The sequence below is a fragment of the Marmota marmota genome, unplaced genomic scaffold, assembly GCF_001458135.2.
Source record: "Marmota marmota marmota unplaced genomic scaffold, marMar, whole genome shotgun sequence".
Classification (NCBI taxonomy): Eukaryota; Metazoa; Chordata; class Mammalia; order Rodentia; family Sciuridae; genus Marmota; species Marmota marmota.
The window spans coordinates 10,653,869-10,678,394 of NW_026000222.1; the positions used below are offsets into that span (position 1 = coordinate 10,653,869).

The 24,526-nt window shown below is 43.2% G+C and overlaps 1 protein-coding gene and 1 long non-coding RNA gene across 3 annotated transcripts in view; both read right to left on the reverse strand.

The window, feature by feature from the left end:
* Nucleotides 1-9,916: 9,916 nt before the first annotated feature.
* LOC107151088 lies at nucleotides 9,917-11,859 on the reverse strand. Its single transcript, XR_007343670.1, has 3 exons — nucleotides 11,805-11,859; nucleotides 11,280-11,355; nucleotides 9,917-11,006 (listed from the first exon to the last, which is right to left on the reverse strand). It is a non-coding gene; the product is annotated as an uncharacterized LOC107151088 (long non-coding RNA).
* A 1,938-nt stretch (nucleotides 11,860-13,797) lies between these two features.
* The window catches only part of Gabarapl2 (GABA type A receptor associated protein like 2), an 11,010-nt gene continuing 281 nt past the window's right edge, over nucleotides 13,798-24,526 (reverse strand). Inside the window, exons 2-4 of one of the 2 annotated variants that reach the window (XM_015496054.2) lie at nucleotides 24,392-24,447; nucleotides 23,121-23,293; nucleotides 13,798-14,405 (exon numbers count right to left, since the gene is read on the reverse strand). In XM_015496054.2, the coding sequence (XP_015351540.1) occupies nucleotides 14,267-14,405; nucleotides 23,121-23,293; nucleotides 24,392-24,447 (368 nt within the window). In that variant the 3' untranslated portion in view covers nucleotides 13,798-14,266. Of the gene's footprint in view, nucleotides 14,406-23,120; nucleotides 23,294-24,391; nucleotides 24,469-24,526 lie in introns of both variants that reach the window. The other variant, XM_048792704.1, reaches the window with a different exon arrangement.

Here is a 24,526-nt window from a genome sequence, read left to right on the forward strand (position 1 = left end):
TCATTTCTACTTTTGGCTCTTGTGAATAGTGCTTCTGTGAACATTCATGGACAAGTTTTGTTTGTTTGTTTGTTTGTTTTTGGTACCAGGGTTTGAACTCAGGGGTACTTAACCACTGAGCCACATCCCCAGCCCTATTTTGTATTGTATTTAGAGACAGGGTCTCACTGAGTTAGTTGCTTAGCAACTCACAGTTGTTGAGGCTGGCTTTGAACTCTTGATTCTCCTGTCTCAGCCTCCCAAGCCACTGGAATTACAGGTGTGCACCACTGTACCCGGCTCATAGATAAGTTTTTGTGTGAATATATATTCTTAATCTTTTTAATTATAGGAGAAATACTTTTTTTTTTTTCATACTGGGGATTGAACCCAGGGCCTTGTGCATGCAAGGCAAGCACTCTATCAATTGTCCCCAGCCCAGGAGTAATACTTTTTTGACACAATAAATCTTTTTTTTTTTTTTACAATAAATCATAATTGAATTTTTTTCCATAAGAAATCCTTTTAGATAGCTAGTAAGAAAGGCAAAAACACCACTACCTGAAGGCCAGGCTCTGCAGTATTCTGCTTTAATCCGGGGGATTCTTTTTCCTGACAGCAAACCCACACTATAACAGCAGGTAGGACACCTGGGCAGGAGCTTTTACCCACAGTCTTTTTTTTTTTTTTTTTTTTTTTTTTCCNACCAAAATCATTCTCTTCACCCTGGCTTTATGATAAGACAATTTATGTTAGAGCTACTCTCCTTGGCATGTCTTTGAAGAGTGCCTTGTGTTGTTTTGTTTTGTTTTTGGTACCCAGGGGCACTTAACCACTGGGCCATATTCTCAGCCCCCTTTTTTTGAGACAGTCTCGCTAAGTTGCTTAAGGCCTTGCTAAATTGGTGAGACTGTTCTTGAACTTGTGATCCTCCTGACTCAGTCTCCTAATTTGCTGGGATTACAGGAGTGTGCTATCACACCTGGCCAGAAACTTTTAAAGAGGCACATATAGAATAGTGTGATGGGTCCCCAAGAATGTATTACTCAGACTTAACAAACATCCGCTCTAGGCTAATGGCAGAATACCCAAGACAGGCCACCTATCTCTGAGGCCTCCGTGTCTGGCAATGGCATTAGGCAAGCACAGGCATAATGTCCATAAGGGAAAAGACTCAAAGGACAACACACTGTTTATTGTTATGAGTATTGATTTGTCCAAATTAGGATCAAAACAAGGCCTACCCAGGGTATTTGATATGTCTTTTAAAGAATCCATAACTCTATATCTTCCTTTTTATGTATCGAAAAATGGGTTATTGTCTTGTAAATTTTCCCATGTTTTGATTTGGTTGCTTATTTTCTTCAGGTTCCTCTTGCTGCCATATTTCCTGTACATTTGCAGTTACATGTAGAGACTTAATTATAACGATCCAGGGTCAGCTGATTCAATGTGAACACTTCGTAGGTGATTCTGTGTACTCGAGTTGCATCATATCTAAAGGACCTTCATATGTGGTGGTCACCCTTTCTGTGGGGTCAGCTGATCTATCCCACCACCCTCTCACCTTTCATTGTTAGCAGCTGTGTCAGGGATCTCTAAGATTACCCTCAGGTTCCATGATTCACTGGATGGATTTACAGAACTAGAAAAGCTGTTAGACTCAGTATTCCTGCTTACTGTAGAGAAAGGGTACAGATTAAAGTCAGCGAAAGGAAAAGCACATGAGTGAAGTCTAAGAGAAAACACACCCAAGCTTCTGATTGTCCCCCCTGTATTAACCCTGTGTTTCTGATGCTTTGTCGTGGAGGGGAGGAGGGACTTGGCTGGCTGACCCTGAAGATACTGCCCTCCCAGGGCAAGCTAGCTGTTTCCTACAGAGTGAGTGCATGTTTTGATATGACACAAGCAATCTGAGCCATACCCCAACCATCTCCTTTATGGAACTTACACTCTGAGCCACTGTACTTCTGCCCTGATACTCATGGTCAGGTGTTAGGAAACTGGGACAAGCCAGCTATAGTTGCCTCCAGTGGCCTGTGCATTGAAGGCTGGATTCCCAGCTTGACCCCAGAGGAGGGTGGTGAGACCTTGAGGAGGTGGAGCCTAGTGGGAGGTCTTCAGTCACTGGAGATGTGCCCTTAAAGGGGGTAGTGGGACTCCAGCCCCTTGCTCTCCCCTTTTACTTCTCAGCTGTCGCAAGTGAGCAGTTTACCACATCCTCACTGCCATGATGTACTTCCTTAGCACAGACCCAAAAGCAGCAGGGCCAGCAGACCCTGGACTAAAACTTTCAAAACTGTAAACCAAAATACTGCCCTTCTCAGGGCAAGCTAGCCCCTCCTGTTTTTAAGTTGGTCATCTCAGGAATTTTGTCACAGTGACAGAAAGCTAACACAAGCCCATAGCACCAGAGCCTGCTTACTCAGCCTTGTCCCCTCCCTTCCAATGGAAACCATAATAAAGGCTCTCACCCACTTTATCCCTCACTCCCTCTGCCTCCTAACTGACCCTGGTACTTCCCTCTGTGGCTCCTGTGGCACGCCTTGCCCTCCTCCTCAGATCTGTGAGTGTAGTGAGCTCTCTTGTGAGTGGCAGTCATCTCCTGTTCTTTGGCCTCACTACACCTGAATAATAATAATACAGTTTATATTTTCAAACACTATCCCAGTATTAGGCACGTGGACAGTGCCTAAATCTCCTAGCAATGATATGTGATAGTACAAGTGTGCCCGATTATGGAAGATCACATGAGCTTTGGATGCTGCTAACATCCTATGAAGCACGACTGCCCCCCCACTCGCCCCAGGTTACCAGGATCAAAATCAGTAGAGCTGAAGTTGAGAAACCCTCCTCAGGCAATGGTATTTTCAAGTCAATAGTTCCTCTCTCTAGATATTGCTCCAAATCTACACACAGTGAATGTTATTTCATTTTGCTTTCACTTTTTAGGGATGCTTTTTAAAAATTAAATTTATGTAAAATATTTATGATTTCAAAGATAAAATTAGGTTTCCTTTTTTTCCCCCTTAAGGTACAACTAAAGGGGTCTTCCAAACAGGAGTGGTGGTGCATGCCTGTGATCCCAGTGACTCTGGAGGCAGGAGGATCGCAAGTTCCAGGCCAGCCTCTACAACTTAGCAAGCCCCTGTCCCAAAATGAAAAATAAAAAGGCCTGGGGATGTATGTATCTCAGTGGTAAGCACCCTTGGGTTCAAGGGTGCCACCACACCCGGCCGGCTCTCATTCTTCCCTTTTGATGTGTTCTGTGAATAGCCTACATACAACAATTTGTATTTTAGCCACTGTATCTTTTGGATAGATTCTTAGAAGTGGAATTGCTGGTTCAAAACTTAAATGAGGGCTGGGGTTGTGGCTCAGAAGTAGAGCACTCGCCTACCATGTGTGAAGCCCTGGGTTTGATTCTCAGCACCACATATAAATAAATAAAATAAATATATATAAAAAAAGAAAACTTAAATGAATATGTGATTTTACTTCATTTAAATATGATGTGGCATATTACGCAGAGGTACATGCCTATAATCCCAGCAACTCAGGAGGCTGAAGCAGGAGGATCCCAAGTTCAAAGCCAGCCTCAGCAATTTAGTGAGGCCCTATCTCAAAAATTTAAAAAGACTGGGGATGTAGCTCAGTGGTAAAGTGCCCCTGGGTTCAATTCCCAGTACCAAAAAAATTAAAAAAAATATATATATATATATATATGTATATATATATTTATATATATCATCCTAGTTTTATTTCTAAATATAATGAGTACACAACAGGATTACAACATGCCATTTCTATTTTTTAAAAGGATGAAAGATAAAGATTTATTTTTTGCTCATATATGCTAAAATATCTGAATAAATACACAAAAAAACAACCATCACACAGGGACTCTGAGAAGGGAAAGGAAGTGACTGGGACCCAGAAGTAGGAGGGAGAATTTATACTGAAAATCCTTTGTGTTTTGTTATTTTAAAAAATTTAAACCATGTTAATATAGTGCCTGTTCATTTCTTTGATTGATTGTGGTGCTGAGAAATTGAGTCCAGAACCTCACATATGCCAGGCAAATGCTCTATACTGAGCAACATCTCCAGCCCCAACATACTGCCCCTTAGTTGGAGTATGGGGGATGGAGCTCAGTGGTAGAACATGTGCTTAGCATTCCTGAGGGCCTGTGTTTGATCTCCAGTGCCACAAAAATAGAATAATCAGCAAGAACTAAATTTTGATTCCTCCTGGAAAGAAGAGGAGATGACGTCCTATGTCCTGTGGGCCTTTTTGCATTGCAGTATGATGCCGAGCACAGCCAGCTCACAGCCAGAATGCCTGCCATTCTAAGGGTGAATCTGACGTGCTAACGGACGGATCAGACATTCACCCCTGAGCCCCGCTGGATCAGTCAGCTCTTGTCTGGGCCCAAGACCCGAGTGATCTATCTGGGTTCAGGGGTGAATGCTTTTTATGTTTAATAAACATCCCAAGACCCTTTCAGGCAGTTTTGCTAGTTGGTTGAAGTTGATATAACAAATAAATAAGAATCTGGTCAGTGCAGAAATGGCCAGTCCAGAAGCCAGCTTATAATCAAATACTATCCACATATTTGGATGTCCTTCACCTCATAGCAACAGGTGAGCTACGGATACACTTACCAAATGAATATAATAAAATTCAAAGTAAATACAATTCTGTGTAATCTGCCAAATATACAGGATGATGTTTCCTCTTAATTTTTTCTTTTTTTTAGAACTGGAGAAATCAAACCCAGGGCCTCTTAGGCTCATTAGGCAAATGCTCTACTACTGAGCTAATAAATCTTTTAAATTATTAGATCAAGTTTTCTGAATTTTAAACCATAGAAACACCAAAAAAGCTGGGCATGGTAGTGCATGCCTATAATCCCAGTGACTTGGGAGGCTGAAGCAGAAGGATCACAAGTTTAAAGCCAACCTCAGCAATTTAGGGAGGCCCTAAACAATAGTGAGACCCTCTCCCAAAAGAAAAAAATAGGGCTAGGGGTGTGGCTCAGTGGTTAAGTACCCCTGGGTTCAGTCCCTGGTACAGAAAGAAAAAGGAAGAAAGGAAGGGGAGGGAGGGAGGAAGTAAAGGAAGTAAGAGGGGGAAGGAGGGAGGAAGGAAAAGCAAAATAGCCTTGGGAGTGTTGTACAGGGTTGGAGGATCTCACAACATGCTTTAAGCAGTTCTGCTTGTAATTCCACAGAATTGTCCTCTTTTTTTTTTTTTTTTGGTACTAGGGATTAAACCCAGGGGTGCTCTGCCACTGAGCTACAGCTCCAGCCCTTTTAAAATTTTATTTTTAGATAAAACTCAGTTACCCCAGCTGGTCTCAAACTTAGATCTTCCTGCCTCAGCCTCCCAGGTTTCTAGGATTACAGGTGTATGCCACTGTGCCTGGCACAAAATTCTCTCTTCACTAACCAAATAACAAAAAGCCTTCGTAGATTTGGCTCTTTCAGGGACTGTTACACTTTCAGCATTACTGTTGCTTTGTCCTGGGTTCATAAGTAGGTTCTAATGTCATGACTACGTATGTGTCTTTTCCTTCAAGTTTTTAAAACTTGGTTGATTTTAATGGTTTTGGATATAAACTACATGTAGTCATTTGTGCCACAAACCATGGGGTTAAATGCTTTTTTTAGTGCCGTTCATCAGCGCCAAGCATGAGCTCACTGTCTGGGGAAACTAAGCTGCTGTGGAGAAAATGGGTGGCTCTGGCCGCCAGCGCCTCTGTCAGAAGAAACGCAGGTCCTGTCTGATTCCACTGCCTGTGGCCGATGGAAAGCTGTTTCCACCTGGACCTTGACAACATTTTTGGCGCTTAAGACAATGTTCCGAGCAAGCCTTAGCCAAAGTTTTCCAGTTTCTAAAACCCACTTCTCTTTCTGACAAGTTAATTATCTTTCCAAGCCCCACAGCCCCCCTGAGATAGTGAGAAAGCCACAGCTGTCAGGACAGTGCCATTGGGCACAAAGGGCAGTGGAACAGGGAAGTGGCTTCCAAGTGGAAAGTTAATGTGTATGTGCTGCCTTCAAGGGCTTAGGCAGATCTCCCAGAGAAACCAAGCCAGTTTTCCAGAAGGAATGGGCGAATAAAGAGCCAAGGAGGCAGATATTTTGGAGAAAGCATCTTAATTTTCCACAAGAAGGGTTTTTATAGAGCTCATATTAAGGGATCATAGTTGGCCTTCACATTCCTATGCACACGAATCTCTCTAAACCAAGATATGTCCATATGAGGCTAAGACTGCCTTTCTCTAAGGCTATCAGGATGGATCCAAAACCAATCTTAAGGATTACCTGTGATCCCAAAGGTGAGGGGGACATTCTGCCAGGAAACACCTCAGGGCAGCAGGCAGTCATTCAAATTCAACTTTAATTTTTTAAAACTGAGACCCCAGAGGCTGGGGGTGTAGCTCAGTGCAGAGTGCCTGCCTAGCCCATGGGAAGCCCTGGGTTTGATTCCCACCACAAAACTAATGGAAGGGGACAGAAATCAGAGCAGTGGTTGGTACCTGATGTTGGGGAGGAAGCAGTAGAGGGTAACACACAGAACTCTCTAGATGAGGCAAACATGCTGTTTTAATTGCAGTGTTGATTCCTTGGGTATGAATATTTGTTTACATTAATTAAGGTCTATATTTTTGTATGTAATTATACCTCAATTTGAAATGTGTTTTTTAAAAAAAATTCCTTGCTGGGGAGGCTGGGGTTGTGGCTCAGTGGTAGAGCACTTGCCTTTCGTGTATGAGGCACTGGGTTCAATTCTCTGCACCACATAAATAAGTGAATAAAATAAAGGTCTGTCAACAACTAAAAAATTTTTAAGTTTTAAAACAATTTCTTATCTGCTACTTGGTACAATTGAATGACTTGGGTCTAGATATTGAAGTAATTGTGTTCTGTTGATTCTGCCATTAACTTCCTGTGTGGATGTGGGGACTTCTGACCTCTCATCTGCTCTGCAAAATGAAGTCCCAGGAATTAGGATGCTATACTACAATAAGATTGCTCTTTTTTTTTTTTTTTTTAAAGGAAGGGTCTTACGAAATTGCCCAAGCTGGTCTTGCTTGAAATTGTGATCCTCCTGCTTCAGCTTCCTGAGTGCCTAGGATTAAACACATGTGATACTACACCTAGCTATCATAAAAATGTTTTTCACTTTTTTTATTTGTTCTTTTTAGATATTCATAAAGAAAATTGGATATATAACACAATGAGAAACTTTCAAGAACTCTACCTATTTATGCTGTGACATACAGATGGCCGCAGTAGTCATATTGGTGATATGGGAGAAATGGAAAAAACTTTTGTCTTAATCTAGTAACCCAGGCTCTGGATTCAGATATGGACATTTTGCCATTTATCCAGATGAGCCAGCAGAGATTGGAATCAGCTTCTAGAACTAAGCCTGTTCACTGCTTTTCAAAGCCCAAATGTAGCAGAGTGTCTCTGTGGGAAACAAGGCAGAAGCAGAAAATCACTCCAAGAGGGAATTCAGACTGCCAAATAATTGGTCTCGAGCACGAGTTCACTGGACTTTGGCTCATTCCTGAAGGGGAAGAGCTCACAATGGAAACAGTGATGGTCACTTACTCAGGCAGCCAAGAGAATGAAAAGCACATTGAAACCCAGCAGTGTCCCTGCGGGAGAGGTACAGTGGGCCCCTTGGTGGTGAAACCGACCTGACAACGGAGCGGATCACAGAGCCCATTCCCGGCGTCTGTCTTCAGTTCCACAACAGACCTTTATGTGCACGCTCTCAGGAGATCTCTGAGAAATGATACAGCCAGCAGCCTAAGCTTTACCCCACAACAGATTCGGGCTCAATCTAGTTTGCCCGTTTGCTTTGAATTCCATTTTGTTGATTAAGAGGAAAGAAGAGCCCACTTAGATATAAAGTCCCTGCCAAAATACATCCCTCCTACGCAGGCTTCCTCAGCTTCCCTTTCTTATTTTCACCTCTTGTGGACTATTTCCACCTCCACTCGCTCTTTTCATGCTGTATTTGTTCCTCAGCTTATCCAGTGCCACTGTGAATGTCCTTCTGTCCTAGCATGTCATTAACTGTTGGGCTGAGAGACCAGCTGGAAGGGGGTGAAGGAATGGCAGCACAATCTAAACCGCTCTGACCGTGCTCCCCCACCTGTGCCAAGCAGGCAGATGGCACAGCCGAGCTCCGCGCTTTATGTGAGTTGCTAAGGTGTGAATGCTTGTGTGTCCCCAAACTGTGTGTGTTGAAATCCTAACTCCTGATGTGGTGGTATTAGGAGGTGGTTAGGTCTTAAGGGAAGAGCCCTCATGAATGGGATTAGCACCTTTACAAGAGACCCCAGGGTAATTCCCTGTCTCTTCTGCCTTGTGAGGATATAATAAGATGGCCATCTAAGAATCAGGGAAATCTGCTACCTTAATCTTAGACCTCCCAGCCTTCAGCACTGAGAAGTGAATTTGTTGTTTATAAGCTATCTAGTTTATGATGTTTTGTTGGAATAGCCCAGACATGGGTTAGTATTTTGTTTGCATATACTTTGGCAGAATTCTGTCCTAAAATAATACTGTGGTAAAGGACCATAAACCCAGATATCTTCAGGAGTAGGAAATAAAGAGCCAGGCATGGTGGCTTTGGAGACTGAGATAGGAGGAGACTGGAACAGGAGGATTACAAGTTCAAGGCCAGCCTTAGCACCTTAGCAAGGCCCTAAGCAACTTACAAAGACCCTGTTTCAAAATAAAAACTTAGTGATAAATGTGGCTTAGTGATAAATTGCCTTTGGGTTAAACCCTCAGTACCAAAAAAAGAAAAAGAGAAAGAGAAAAGGAAAGCACGTGCGGTTAACTGGGAAGTATATTTCTTATTCAAACAGGAGGGTTATGTTTTGTTTTTATTTATTCCATCTAATTGTTGCCAGATCCTAAGAATTTTTTTCAGGAGAAGCAAGAAAATGGATTTTTTTGGAGGGAGCAGGGGGTACTGATGACTGAATCCAGGGTCACTCTACCACTAAGCTACATCCCCAACCCCGCCTTTTTTCCCATTTTTAAATTTTGAGATAGGGTCTCACTAAGTTGACTCAGGCTGGCCTCAAACTTGCAATCCTCCTGCCTTAGCCTCCTGAGTAACTGGGATTAAAGGCATGTTTCACTAAACCCAACAAGAAAATAGGATTTTTCTGTACATTTCTTTGAATTACATACAAACACAGGCCTTCATTTCAACCATCTGATCTAGCAGAACAAAGGTGGGTTTTGGCATTAGACTTGAGTTTGAATTGTGGCTGTAGGACGTACTGGTTGTGTGCTCTTGGGTAGGTGACTGCATTCTTAGAATGTCAGTGCCCTCATCTTTGAAATGGGGGTTCCATAACACACTTGGCAGTGGGGTCACAGGGATGTGCCAAAATAACACACAGCACAGGGAAGAGGAGGGTGTCTGCCACGCTGACAGTGACTAGCATGTGGAACTCCAGCCGAGGCCTGCCCCTTCTGTTCAGAAGTGACTCCAACTTGCCAGTCCTGACTTCTGAGAGCTTTTGCTAAAAATGTAAGAGTCTGTCCTCAGAAGAATAATACTGGACAGATTTGTGGAGCCTCTTGCTGCACGCCAGGCATGTGCACCTTGGCTTCCATATAGTGCTGCCTCCCACATCTGGAGCAGCAGCCTCTCCAGGGGCTGAGGAGGGGGAACAAGCCTGATCACAGAGGCATGTAGAGACCTCCTACGGAAAGCGTGGCTTTGCCTCAGTGTCAGCTGCTAAGGTTGGGTTTTTTTCCTAAGAAATAAAGATGAAAAGGAGTCAGTTGTACTTTCTTTTCTTTTTTTTGTGGGTACCAGGGATTGAGCTCAGGGGCATTGGCCACTGAGCCACATTCCTAGCCCCATTTTGTATTTTATTTAGAGACAGGGTCTCACTGAATTGCTTAGTGCCTCGCCATTGCTGAGGCTGGCTTTGAACTCATGATTCTCCCGTCTGGGCCTCCTGAGCTGCTGGGATTACAGGCCTGCGCCACCATGCCTGGCAGTTGTGCTTTTAAAAGCTTTCTACAATTCAGTCTAATGAAGAGTGAGTTCATTCTCATTCTTCCACATTCTCCTTGAAAGAGATCCTTGGGCTGCCTTTGACTCTGGTCCACAAGCCCATTCCACGACAGTGTGTTTCAGAAACTGCTGCAAAATTAAGATGTGTTAGTGCTTGCTGAGTAGGCTCTCAGGTCCAAGGAGGGCTGGTCCTATCCCTCCTGAGTCTCATTAGTGTGCCAGTCCTTGTATCCTGCCCCCAAGGTACTGGATAAGGGATAGACATCATGTGCTCCTTGATGACAGGAGCGATGGCAAGTGACTTCACAGTGGGGAAGGGCACAGCACTCTCAGGAGCAGAGTAGGAAGTGCGGAGGACTAGGAGTCAGCAAATAAAAAGAAATGATGGTAGATTTGGGGACAGTTTTGCAGGAAAGGTATTTGAGGCCGAGAAACATCCTATGTGAAGCTGAAGATGAGAGCAGAGATGCCAGGTTGACAGGGCCCGGAGAGGCTGGGATCAGCTGACAACGCGCTTGGGTAGAAGGGGGAGGATTTTTATGTCTTGTTAGACTGGTTTTGTCCCAGTGACACAGTACTTCAGGAATTTGGGGAAAAGGATCAGAATGGAAGTTACATTTGGGAAGTTTGACCTCCTCTGCAGCAGAGAGGACAGATTGCAGGAACAGGAATAGTGGCAGAGGCCACAGTCGAGGGGTCACTGCAGCATTTTGAAGAGAAATGATGAGACCCAGACAACAGTGGTTTGAGGAGCCCAAGGGATGGGGACTGACCAGGAATTCACAGAGGCTGTAAGGCTGAGTGTGACCAGTGGATGAAGATGAGGAAGCATTGTGTTCCTCAGGTTTTTACTGTTGTGACAAAATACCTGAGAAAAATAACTTACAGGAGGAAATCTTTATTTTTGTCCTGTGGTTTCAGAGGTCTCAGTCCATGGGCTGCCAGGTCATAGCTGTGGGCTGGAGGTGAGGAAGAGCATTATGGCTGGAGGGTGTGCTGGAGAGCTGCTCAGCTTATGGCAGCCAGCAGGGAAGTAGAGAAGAGGGGCCAGCTACACGCTTCTCAGGCATGTCCCCAGTGACCCAAGTCCTCCAGCTAGGCCCCACCTCCTCCAGTTTCCACCCCTCCCAGTATTGCCACCCAGAGATGAATGCACTGATGAGGTAGAGCCTCACAATCCAGTCACCTTCCCAAAGGCCCAACCTCGAACATGACTGCACTGGGAACCAAACCTTCAACATGCGAGACTTTAGGGGACATTCCAGATCCAAATTGCAGTGAGGGTAAAGGATGACTTCAGGTTACTGCCTGAGAGAATGGAACAAGGTGTCAGGAAGGGGTGCTGGTCTGGGAGGAGGACAGGAGATGCAAGCAGGGGCTGAGCTCACTCACTCTCAGAGCCTTCTATGATACCACAAGATGAGGGCCTCCCATGGACATCTGGAGGGGCTGTTTGGAGCTCAGGACAAAGTGGTAACTGGAGTCAAGAGCATGGTCTTGGACAATCTGTTTATAGGAAGTCATTGAAGACAGGGGTCAGGATGCAGTCATCCAGAAAGAATGTACAGAATGAGAAGAGAGGGGCCCCTCTCTCCTGAGGATGGAGCCCTGGGGAAATGGAATTTAGGGAGCAGGCAGAGAAACACAGGACTGGGTGTGACTGAGAGGCTGGAGGAAAACAGGAATAGCCAATTGGGAGCTTCAAGGAGGGAGGCATCTAAAGTGCAAAATATTATGCCAGGTGCAGTGGCACACACCTGTAGTCCAGTGAATCGGAAGGCTTGAGGCAGGAGGACTGAAGTTTGAGGCCACCCTCAGCAACTCAAGGAGACCCTGTTTCAAAATAAAGAAGGGCTGAAGGTGTAGCTCAGTGGTAGAGCACCCCTGGGTTAAACTTTTAAAAGAATTAAACATTAAAAGAAAGGCAAGGAAGATAACAGCTTTAAAAAGTGTCCAATGGAGAGATTATTTTGGTAACCCCCATAAACACAGGGCCAGGGAAGTGGCAGATCTGGAAGCCAGCCTCTCTTGCACTGAGAAGTAAAGGGGAAATAAGAAATAGGGGCTGGGGCTGGGGTTGGGGCTCAGTGATAGAGTGATCGCCTTGCATGTGGAGGGTACTGGCTTCCATCCTCAGCACCACATAAAAATAAAAAAAAATACAGGTGTTGTGTCCATCTACAACTAAAAAAAATAGAAAAAAAAGAAATAAAGCCAGCTGCATTCACTCCTCTGAGAAGGGGCCTATCTCTGTTCTCACTGTTGGACCTTAAACCAAAAAGTTACAAAATATTGCAAACATCAATGTAAAAAATAAATACCCACCACCCAACTAAACTATTTTTCTCTATTTGCTTCGGGGTTTTATTTTCAGAACTGAAACATGATAGATGTTTTTAAAACCCTACATTCACTCATCACTAGCCCTATTCCCCTCCCTCCATGTGGTAACCACCATCCTGAACTTGGTGTTTCATTCCTTTGCACAGTTTATACTTGTATTACATAAGTTTATATCATTAAGCAGTATATATAGCTCTTTTGCACATTTAAAAACTTCTGGTCTTGCTTCTTTTCATTAATCAGCATTGGAGATTTGTAGATTTATGTTCATATCTGCAGCTCTCGTTCATTCATTTTAACTGCTGTATAGTATTCCTTTGTATGAGTATGCCACTTACTATCTCTGTTTTCCTGTTGATGAACATTTATTTCTAGTTGGTTTTTTTTTTTTTTTTTTGCCATAAAAATGAGGTCACAGTGTTCATGTACATTTCTTGTTTTTGTGAGGCTATTTCTAGAATATATACATAGAAATGGAATTTGATAGGCCATGGATTATATACACATTGAACTTTACCAGATATTTGCAACTTGCTTTTGAATGTGATGGTGTCATACACTTAAATAGGGTGTGTGAGAATTCTAGATACTTCACATCCCCAACATTTTATATATTGAAAAAGTTAAAAAATAAAAGGATGTATGTATATTTGATATAGTTTGATATGGAAAGATCACCAGGCTACAATGTTAAATGAAAAAAACAATGTAGCCAGGAGTGTGGCTCATGCCTGTAATTCCAGTTACTTGAGAGGCTGAGGCAGCCTCACCAATTTAGTGAGAACCTGTCTCAATATAAAATTTTAAAAGAACTAGTGATGTAGCTCAGTGGTAGAGTGCTTGCCTAGAGTGTGCAAGGAAGGCCCTGGGTTCAAACCATGGCACTGGGGGCAAGGGAGCAATGTCGAGCTGGGCTCAGAGGTAAAGTGCTCACCTGGCAGATTCAGGGCCCTGGGTTCGATCCTCAGCACCACATAAAATAAATAAATAAATAAAGGTATTGTGTCCAACTACAGCTAAAAAATAAATATATATTTTTAAAAAGCAGTATCTATATATTTATAATGTAAGAAAATAAGGACATATATTCATATTTAAGCATACTACTAAAAAAATAATAAAAAGAAATATGCCAGTAAAACTAGTTTCCCATAAGGGGCAGGAGTCAGAAAACAGTGGGGGAAACAAGACTTTGCAACATATTCCTATCTTTTCATGGTACCTGCACCATGTGAATACATTAACTATTCTTTAAAAAAAAGTCCCCTTTTGATACCAAACACTGCTTCCAGTTCCAGACTGGGCTGCTACGGCCCCCATAAGCCCTTCTCCCAGCCTGGCAAAAGTAGGCACCATTTCTCTGACCCATTCAAATGAAAGTGAATAAAGAACATGGTCACACTGAAATGCCTTTATAAGAGGAAATTTTATTGTTAATTATTTACCTTAATAGTTTCAGAAAGAGGAACAGATTAGCTCAGTCCAACATGATTGGCAGTTGGCAGAATCTAGTGAAGCAAGTGTTCTGATTGCTAAGGATTTAATTTGGATGCTTTTAATACTTAGCCATCTAACACTTCAAACATAATCCAGATTAAATGCATCATTTATTTCCCTTTCACTTTTAATACCACACCTACCTCACTTCATTATGGAAATATATTCATTAAATATGATTCCCAGAGGAACAAGTTCTCTGGAGAATATAGCCATGAGGACAGTGCACAAAAAGAAAAACTCAAAATAAAACTCTGTATGATAATTTACTAGTCTAGGGAAACAAAACTTTCCAATATATTAAGAAATAAATCCAGTTACAAATGCACTAATAATTCTATGTGAAGAGGTTCTGGAACAACTGAAAATGGCCGGCTATTTACAAGATCCACAAGCAGGAACGATGAGCCCAGCCCAGCACTGGCCCTTGGAAGCCAAAAGTGTTCTCTCCGCTGTAGGCCACATACAAGAATCCATCTTCATCTTTTTCCTTCTCATAAAGCTGTACCATAGTTAGGCTTGAAAGAAAAATAAAAAACATAATTGAAAATTGAGTCTGGGTGTCAGGAGAGCAAAACCCAAAGATAAGGAGCTTGATATTTAGGGACATATAGTAAAAAATAATTCAGGAATCAGTATCTGCTATGACCTGCAATCTGTTTTATGGATGGGAAATGGAGCCATGAAAAGATTAAAACAAATTAGGAATCAGTAGATAAAACCAGAATTAAATTCTCCATCCTCCAGTCCAGAAGCAGAACCATGTAAGTAAATCCTTTTAAAAAGCCAGCTCCTTGAATGAGCTCAGGCTGGTTAGCACCTGAATTCTTTTTAAATGCCAAGGGCAAGGGGTGGGGGAAACTAAGCAAAATGAAGAGCCTAAAGACCATTCCTGTGTGGGTAAAGGACCCTGGTAAGAAAGAGTATATTGGGCTCTTTCCTCCAGGCTGGTTTATTTGAAGATTTATAACTTATGGTAGGTACAGGTAGGAGCTTCCTCTTGTGGAAGCTCCTAGCCAAAGCCTCTGTGTCCCCAAAACCTCTGCATCAGCATCATCTAAGAGAAGTTTCTCCCCTCACACATAAGGCAAAAAAGCTCATACTGTATCTGGGATCCAAAGAGGCCTGCCTGCCCAAGCTCCAAAGAACCCTTCCGAAATAAAGAGTTTCCTTAAACTAAAAGTGTGGGTGGGAAGCTGGCTTTCCCTAGACCATAAAACAGACTGCAGTGGAAATCTAATCTAGTTCTGTCATGAAATTGAGTTGTCCCAACTCCAGAGTGAGACTAGTAACACCACGACACCATGCAACTACCTGAGACAGCAGGAGGCGTATGCGTGCTAAACGTGTGACCACGAACGACGCTGTAACTAGAAGCAGCAGTAAGATGCTCGTCTAAAAGCTCACCTCAGACATTTGAGGTTAACAGCCTTGACAAGTCTCAACATGTAAACCAGGTGTGGGGGCAGCCTGATTAGAGAAGAGTCCCAGGCCTCAACCTGGTAAAGCAATGGCAGCCCCACCCCCTGCTGCTTTGCTGCTAGTGGGCTGACTGGGACCCACATGTAAACAGACACAGGCACATCTATAAAAGGGGATTTTGTTTTCTCCTTTTCTATTCTTCCTGCACCATTTTCAAGCTTGGGACAGCTGTGTGGGAAGACTATTAAGGATGCGGGGTGGACGGCTATGAATATGAAATGGCCTGCTGCCAGCATCCCGTAAAATAAGAACAGTGACCCTGTGAGGATCTCTTGACCTGGAATTTGTAAAATAAGAACTCCCTGGAACAGCTCTGTTTAATAAAAATGTCTGCTGTGACAAAAATGTCCTGTATCGATGCTGTCCAATACAGCAGCCTCTGACTACATTCAGCAATTGAAATGTGGCTTGTCTGAACTAGGATGTACTATAAGTGTAAAACACAAGATTTCAAAGACTTAGTATGAAAGTGAAATAATCTCAATTTTGATTAAATGTTGAAAAGATAAAATTTTAGATACTTAGGGTCAAACTATTAAAATTAATTTCACCTGTTTCTACTTCTTTACTGTAGCTACTAGAAAATTTGCAAATCATATATGAGGTCTGCATGCCTTAAAACATGTGAGGACTCGGGCGTAGGTAGGTAGAGGAAGGAATCCAGCTCATGAGAATACTTACAGTGCTCAGTCTCCACCTTGACTGCACATCAGAATCACTGGGGAACTTTACAAAGATCTCCCTGCCCAAGCCCCACCCCAGACAATTAAGAATCTCTGGAGGAGGGACCCAGGCATTAGCACATTTTTAAATGCCTAAGATGAGTCCTTATGCAGCCAGGTTGAGAATAAAGAAACATTCTTTTGTGGGTGCGGGGAGATGCTCATCTTTAAAAGCCCATATTACCAGGAAGTAGGAAACCAGGAAGTGAGTACAAAGACAGCAACCAGCAGAAGAGCTTGAACATGCAGCTGAGCCTCCCCAGATTTTTACCCAGTGACAGAATGCCTGGAGAGAAAACCCAGTTTTATTTGAGACTCTTCAGGATGAGACTACTAAGAAAACAATTAAAGCTAGTGCCACAACTCTCTTTACCCCACATGGTCAGTGTTCAGGGTGCCACAAATGAGACCTGTGGTAACATCTCACCATTGCCACCACCAAATGTGTTAACACAGTTAGCAGACACTGCAATACAAAGACAACCGTCCCCTGGCACTTAGTTGGGTTCCATTTGGGAGACCACGTTCTGCTCTTTCCCTAGCAAGTTAGAAGCCCTAGTGCAATGACTCTAAATCCACTACTAAATAAGAAATACTCATGGAACTTCATACATACCAGCAGCCTACCCCAGACTCTATGGTGCGCACAGTGAGCAATGACTACAGAACCACTACTAAGGCAGGTTCTGAGACTCAGCCCTGACTTTTGGCAGGGTAGAGGCCCATAAAAATGTGGCTTTTGCTTCTTTCTGTTTTGAGATTCCATTGTCTTTTAAGTAAAAATTGGTTTTGTCAGTTTAAGCAATGCCCAAGCAACAACAGAGGCTGATAAAAATCCTAGTTATAACAGCAAGCATGGGCCAAACACTGTTCCAAATACATAACACAGGTTAAGTCCTTCAATCCCCATAACAATCCTATAAAGCAAGTGCTATCACAATTCACAGTTCAAAGATAAGAAAACTAAGGCACAGAGAGGTCAAATAATGCACCCTATGTCACAAAACTAGGAAACATTCTTATCATCAACTTGTGCTCCCTCTAAGAAAGAAAGACTTATGTCTTTTCTGATGTTGTAATGTGACAGCTAATGGTTGTGCCTAATGTACAGTCCAACCCTGTTCTTTTCCCACAAAGAATCATGTGGAAGTTCTATATAGTTGACAGCAAAGTAGTGTGTCCTTATAGTAGGGCAAGGAACTTGATAACCAGACAGTGCTCAATGCTACACAACTTCCTGATTTTGAGGCTTCAGTGGCTGCCATAGCACATTGGTATGGTCAAATGACTTGAAAATAGCCGTTTCGGGACTGGACTACACTCATGCAATGTCAGAATAACTTGGCAGGAGCCAAAAAGAGCTGGACCACAAACAGAGTTTAAAAAAAAAAAAAAATTGTTTAAAGACCCATTAAAAGTGCATTCAAGTGGAAGTACAGGGGGGCAAAATGTAACCTTACTCAGCAGGTAGTCTGTATAGCAGAAGGCTGGTATGTTGGTTTAGGACACATTCCATAAGCCTCTCAGGGAATGAGCTCCCCTCTCAAAATCCAGAGGCCTGAGCCACAAGCACTGAATTGTTTGGAATGGCCGAGAACCCTGAAGCATAGAGGCAACTCTAATGCTTCTGCCCAGCTACGCTACCCAGGCCAGCTAGGTGGTGGAACATCTCACAAGCAGCACTGCAACTCCAAGGCTTCATGCTCAAGTTAGTGGGAGGTGGCTTAGAAGACACCCAAAGGTAACCTCCAGTCCCGCGTATGCATGCCTAATGCTGTGTCATCAAGTACTTCATACACACATCTGAGAAGGATGCTGCCTGGATGTCAGGGGCACTGCCACCTTCTAAGTCTGATGAGGAAAGAAACAAGAAAAGATAATGACAAATGGAAGACATGCGGCCAATCTAAGGTGAGGTAGGACCCTGAAGTACTGAGTGAGATGAACCTAAATTTTTTCCTAAAACTTTGTTCCCCACTCCTCTATTCAGGATCACACAGACCCAGGCAAAACTACTTCTGCACTGGAGGAATTAACCAACAAAAAAGGGCAAGTTTCAGCAAGATCCACATCCAAAAATAGCCATGCTCCTGAAGGTAAACATTAATTTTTGTTTTGTTTTACAGTGCTGGGGATTGAACTCGGGGACTCATGCACACTAGGCAAGCGCCCTACCACCGAGCAACATCCCCAGCCTCAAACATTAGTTTTATGCTACTCAACAGCCCTATGAATTGAGGGAGGCTGATCTACAACTATGAGTACTGAATCCATGTGAAACCTGCTGTCAGCCCCAGATCAAGGGCAGGTCACAGAGGCTGCGATTCAGGCTGACTCATAAACTGGCTGGACTGAGAAACACACTGGCCAGCCATCTGCTGAGGAACCCATGTCCTTTCACTGGACCTGGACTTATTTCTCAGCAGGAGGATAGGTGGGGTAAAGACAGAGGACAGTAACCACTACTATGGAAATTGGAAACGTAATGGCTGAAAAGGAAAAGTTCATATGGCCCTGAAGAGCCAGGAATGGTGACACACACCTGTAATCCCAGCTAAAGGAGGCTGAGGCTGGAGGATGGCAAGTTCAAGACCTGTCTAGGTAACTTAGGGAGATCCTGTCTCAAAATAAAACATTAAAAAAAAAAAAAAAAGGCCCAGCATGGTGGCACATGTCTATAATCCCAGCAACTCAGGAGGCTGAGACAGAAGGATTCCAAGTCCAAAGCCAGCCTCAGGAACTTAGTGAGTCCCTAAGCAACTTAGTGAGACTCTGTCTCAAAAAATAAGAAGGGGTTGGAGATGTGGCTCAGTGGTTAAGCATCCCTGAGTTTAATCCCTGGTTCTCCCCCACCCCCCACCAAAAAAAGGACTGGAGATGTAGTTCATTGGTAAAAATATTTCTGGGTTCAATCCTCAATAATAAAAAGTTTTTTTTTTAATTATTTACATATGTATATATGTGTATAGATTGTATATACATGTGGATGTCTATGTATATATTCATTCTGAAAGATCCCCAAGATTCTAAAATATAAAGAAATTCAGGTTATACCTGTTTATCAGATTTTTCTCTGAAATGAACAGACCTTGTTCCATTGCTGAAATAAACCCTGTGGTATTTACCCAGAAATGATCAAGATTGCTAAATTTTTTTTTGTGTGTGTGTGTGCTGGGTATTGAACCAAGGGCCTTGTTCATGCAAGGCAAGCACTCTACCAACTGAACTTTATCCCCAGCCCCAAAATTGCTAATTTAATCTCATTTCTAAATAAAGGATGTACCATAAGACACCATCATCTTTAACAGTACCAGTTTCGTGATGTCGAATTATAATATTTTAGATATTTAATAACAGACTTTTGTTTCTATTTTTAAACAGGGAATTAAGATTCCTAGCTGCATGCCTATAATCCCAGAGGCTAGGGAGGCTGAGGCAGGAGGACCGAGTTCAAAGCCAGCCTCAGCAATGGCAAGGTGCTAAGCAACTCAATGAGACCCTGTCTCTAAATAAAACACAAAAAATAGGGCTGGGGATGTGGCTCAAATGGTAGCGTAGCGCACTCGCCTGGCATGCGTGCGGCCCGGGTTCGATCCTCAGCACCACATACAAACAAAGATGTTGTGTCTGCCGAGAACTAAAAAAAATAAATATTAAAATCCTCTCTCTCTCTCTCTCTCTCTCTCACTCAATCTCTCTTAAAAAAAAAAAAAAAAAAAGGAAAGAAAGAAAGAAATGGACTTAAAAAAAAAAATAGGGCTGGAGATGTTGAGTGCTCCCGAGTTCAATCCCTGGCACTCTCATCCCCCACCAAAAAAAGAAGATGATTCCTGTCTGTGCTCTAAAGATACAAGACCATTGCCAGATCTGGGTTCCCCGCTAAGGCCATGGCTGGGAAACTTATGTTCTTTGTCAGTTCTGTCTGCATCAAGTTAGTTCCCTTTCTGGTTTTGCCCTGATTCCTGATACAGGTACCTAAACTGAAAATTCAGCTTTCCACTGCTAAGTGAAAAAGGAAAGTGAGATTCCCCCATTTGTTAAAACAAGAATTCAGAAAGAATTAAGGAAGTAAAACTCTTAGGGATAAACCCGTTTCTATTTAACTCTAATTATTCTAAACTATAATGAAACCTCAAGGCAAAAATAACTGAAGTTACTTCTTCAGCCTCAGGCATAAGTGATTCCTGTGCAGACCTGTCAATTATGCAAGAAGAGCTCCTGCAGGCCTGATGCATCCTCTGTATGTTCTGATTTTCCCAGCTACTCTCTGCAGGCTGCAAGCACTGGATGAAGGTTAAAAGAGACTCCAGGCTTCCCCAAGGAGGCTGGAAAAGAGCTAAAGAGGAGGCTGTTCACTTTCTTTTGTGTTGCTATGGGTGATTACATTTGCATAAGGCCTGATGGTGTCACATGCCTTTTTTGTTTATAAACAAATTTGGTTTTAAGAGTAAAACTCCAGGGCTAGGGCTGTAGCTCAGTGGCAGAGCGCTTGCCTAGCATGTGTGTGAGGCACTGGGTTCAATCCTCAGCACCACATTAAAAAAATAAATTAAAAAACGATGCCATCCATCTACAAAAAAAAAAAAAAAAAAGAAAAAGAAAAAGAATAAAACTCCAAGATAAGCTGGGTGTGGTGGCAAAGGTCTATAATCCCAGACTGTGAGACTGAGGCAGCAGGATCCAAGTTCAAGGCCAGCCTAAGCAATTTAGCAAGACCCTAAGCAACTTAGCAAGACCTGGTTTCAAAATAAAAAATAAATAAAAGGGCTGGGGATGTGGCTGAGTAATTAAGCATCCCTAGGTTCAATCCCCAATACAAAAAAGAAAAAAAAAGAATAAAACTCCAAGATGAACAAAGAATGGCTACATAAATTGTGGGGCAAGATATCATTAACTGTACCCAAAAGTGCTATGGACCTGGGCAGAGGGGCCCCAGCTGATGTTCTTTCTCTACATCCTGAAGAGTGAGGATTTGAGTTCTAAAATTTCTCTTTGTTGCTAGGCGTGATGGGCATGCCTATAGTCCAAGCAATTCAGTAGTCTGAGGCAAGTTTGAGGCCAGCCTTAGCAACTTTTTTTTATGGTGCTGGGGATTGAACCCAGGGCCTTGCGCATGGGAGCCAGGCACTCAACCAACTGAACTATATCTCCAGCCCCATATGTCTCAAAATTTGAAAAACAAAAACAATAAGGACTCGGGGTATAGTGGTAGAGCATTCCAGGTTCAAGGGTTCAACTTTATTTACTGCAAATAAAAATCCAGATTTGGGTCACATATAATCTACTTTAGGAAGGATTCTCCCAGACTGAAAAGGCAAATGGGGCTTGGAGAGAAAATGGCCCTGAAGCAACCTCTCCTGACCTGAGAATCACTTTTCATTTCCAATTCTATTTATCTCAGGGATAATAAAAAAGGGGTAGCTCATAAAATCTACAGCCATTTTAATTGCTAGATTACCATGGCACCATCAGAGAAATAATGTTTCCAAAAGCCTGCTTCATTTCCTCAAGGAGTATCAGAAGATCAGCATGGAGAAAAATAAACTCAATGCCATAGATCCTAGTCATCTACTTCCTCCCACTAAGCTACCACCACCTCCAGGAAGAAGGAGAATAGGATCGCCAAGGCTCTGTAAAGTTCCAGGTGGTATGAAATAAGATTTTCCTCCTCCAACACCTTAAGGGAAGCTGAGAGTGACCTCAGGGGCCCAAGGTCTCCTCCCCTGCTAACACACTGCCCAGAGGCCTATAAAGGGAGGCTACAAGATCCCAACAGTGACAAGATCACTACTAGAAACACCACCACAGCTTCCAGAGCTACAGCAATAGCAGACCAAGGCACTCAAAGAGCAGTGCCTTTCATTTCTTTCCTGCCCCGCCTTGCTAACACACAACAGGAAGTGGAGGTGGTAGAGACTGTGAAAGCAGCAATCAGACCAAAGAATAGCCAGTTTTTCACCTTTAGTAAAAATAAGGTCTGGAATTTGGCTCAGGCCTCTTCTGGAGCTTTTAAGAATTTAACAGGAACATATTCTGGCTAGTTCCCAGGGCTGATGAACACCTTAACTATTGATTGACTGATTGATTACAATACTGGGGACTGAACCCAGGGTCTCATGCATGCTAGGCAAGTGCTCTACCACTGAATCCCTAGCTCTCCTTATTTTACTTCGAGACAGTGTCTCACTAAGTTGCCCAGGTTGACCTCAACCTTGGGATCCCCCTGTCTCAGCCTCTCAAGTCACTGGAATTATAGGCATGAAACCTTAGCTTTTAGAAATTTACTTTTGGGTGGTAACATCAAACCTAGTTTGAGTCACTAAGATGTGACCAGGAATTTACACTGAGGGGGCCAGAATCCAGTTCTGAGCTCAGAAGTGCCCAATCAGTACTAGGAAAGGACTGACCAAAGATTCAAACTGAGCCTGTCCATTTTTCACAGGGCACTAAAGCTGAATTGTCAACTACACTGAAGAGAGAAATTACAGTGCTCCTGTCTAGATTCAGGTGTCAACAGGCAGCACAACAATTAAGCTGACAAAGGTAGTATAGGTCTGTGAAGGGACTTCAGAGTCCTTAACTGGACAGCAGCTATTTTATCAGACTTAAGGATCAGGAAGATACTGACTCACAATGGCAAAGAGCAGACTTTTGTAGCAAGCACGATTATTAACTGAAGCTGAGCCTCAGGAGGGCCCATAAGCTTCCAGTGGAGAGCAACAGTGCTGATTTCAGGAACCATTAGCAGAAAACCTCATTTCAGGCCTAAATTCTATCTGTGGCTTAAACCTGAATAAGGGGATCTGAAGCTAGAACATTTTCTTTTAAAGTCCAACCTTGTCTTATTTTCTTGAGCCAAAGTTCACTCAAAAGTATTTCAGCCCTTTATTATTTTCCTGGAGCTATGGTTGTGGCTCCACATTTGCAGGGTCAGGACCCCTAGAGTTTCCACACCTCCAAAGTTTTGAGTTCAATAGCAGCCAAAGAGATGTCTAATACCAGAGGGCTCATCTAGTAAACATCTCTCACCTGGACTGTGGGACTGTCTTATCCACAAACAAGAAGATTGCCTTTTCAGAAGGAAGCTGGATCCTTTTCCTGATGATCCACATGAACTGGGCCACAGTGATGTCAGATGGAACCAAGTACTTCCGTTTGTCAATGTCAACAATCTGAGAGCCAGAGACTTTTTCCACAATCACCTGGAAAAGTAAGAAGAGGTCAAGACTGGATTTCCTAAATGAGGCTCTGGCCTTACACTGTCAGGGAGGTGATGAACAGTGTGGGGAGGGATGTGGGTGGGAAACTGCATAGCATGAGAAAATATGCCCATGACTTAATAAGCCACACTCTGGAGGCTAAGAACCAATATAACTGTGTTATAGGGAAAACCTAAGTGCTTTTCTGTGGTCAATTATCTCTCTCACCCCTGATCTCAGCATTTGAAAGAGAAATACAGCTACTAAGCTTTTCAACATTTTATCCAGGCAGACACAAGAAAATCTGGTGAGGGTTTCTCCAATGGCCTCTTACTCTAGTACCCCAGAATGGACCCACACTACTGGAGAAGTAAGATCCCAAGGAACACAGGAAACAAGAATGAATGGACTTATAACATGCTTGGCAATCCCAGCCAGTCAAGAATAAAGCTGTTCATATGGGCTGTTACTTCTCTCTGAACAGGTTTTGAATTTGCCCCTCCAGCTCCCTCCCCAAAGGAATCGGTTACAAGCAAAGAGCTATAATAACAGACCACGATGTCCCTTGAAAATCAATAAGGATAATAGAAACTATCCCCCCGCCCCATGAAATATCAGATCATTTGTATTATTGATTAAAGGGAAAAAAATTTCAGATTTTTTTTTTTTTGGTCAGGCATGATGACAGGGTCAGGGTGAAGAAAAGAAGCTAGTAAAGATAGAGGTTCAAAGTTAAAGATGAAGGTCCTGGGACTAAAGTATCACTTCCAAGACTAAAGTGACAGTCTCCACCACCATTCCCAAAGTGGCAGTGACCTGTTGCCCTGTCCTAGAACATCGTTCCTTACATAATTGGCGAGGGAGCCCAGAGACTGCAGACAGCTCACTGGCCTAGATCGGGAGATTCAGCACTGAGGCACCTGAACAGCACCAGCCCTAGCCCCTTACCCCCTGGCCGCCGCCGCCCCGACCCAGACTGGCCCATCTGCTACAGGGACTGGAACCCCAACTTGTCAACTGTTGAATGGCCTAAGGCCCTATCACGGCTCCTCAACGACACAGGTGACAGTGGGGTGAGGGGGCGAGGGTCCAAACACTCACTGGAACCCGGTCAGGATACTTCGCTCGGATCTTCGCGGATTCCACGCATCTATGTTCTGTGAGAGAAACACACCTAGCTGACGTCGCGCCTGCCCGCCGGCAGGTCCTCGGTTCCCGGGCCGCTGTCCCTCCTCC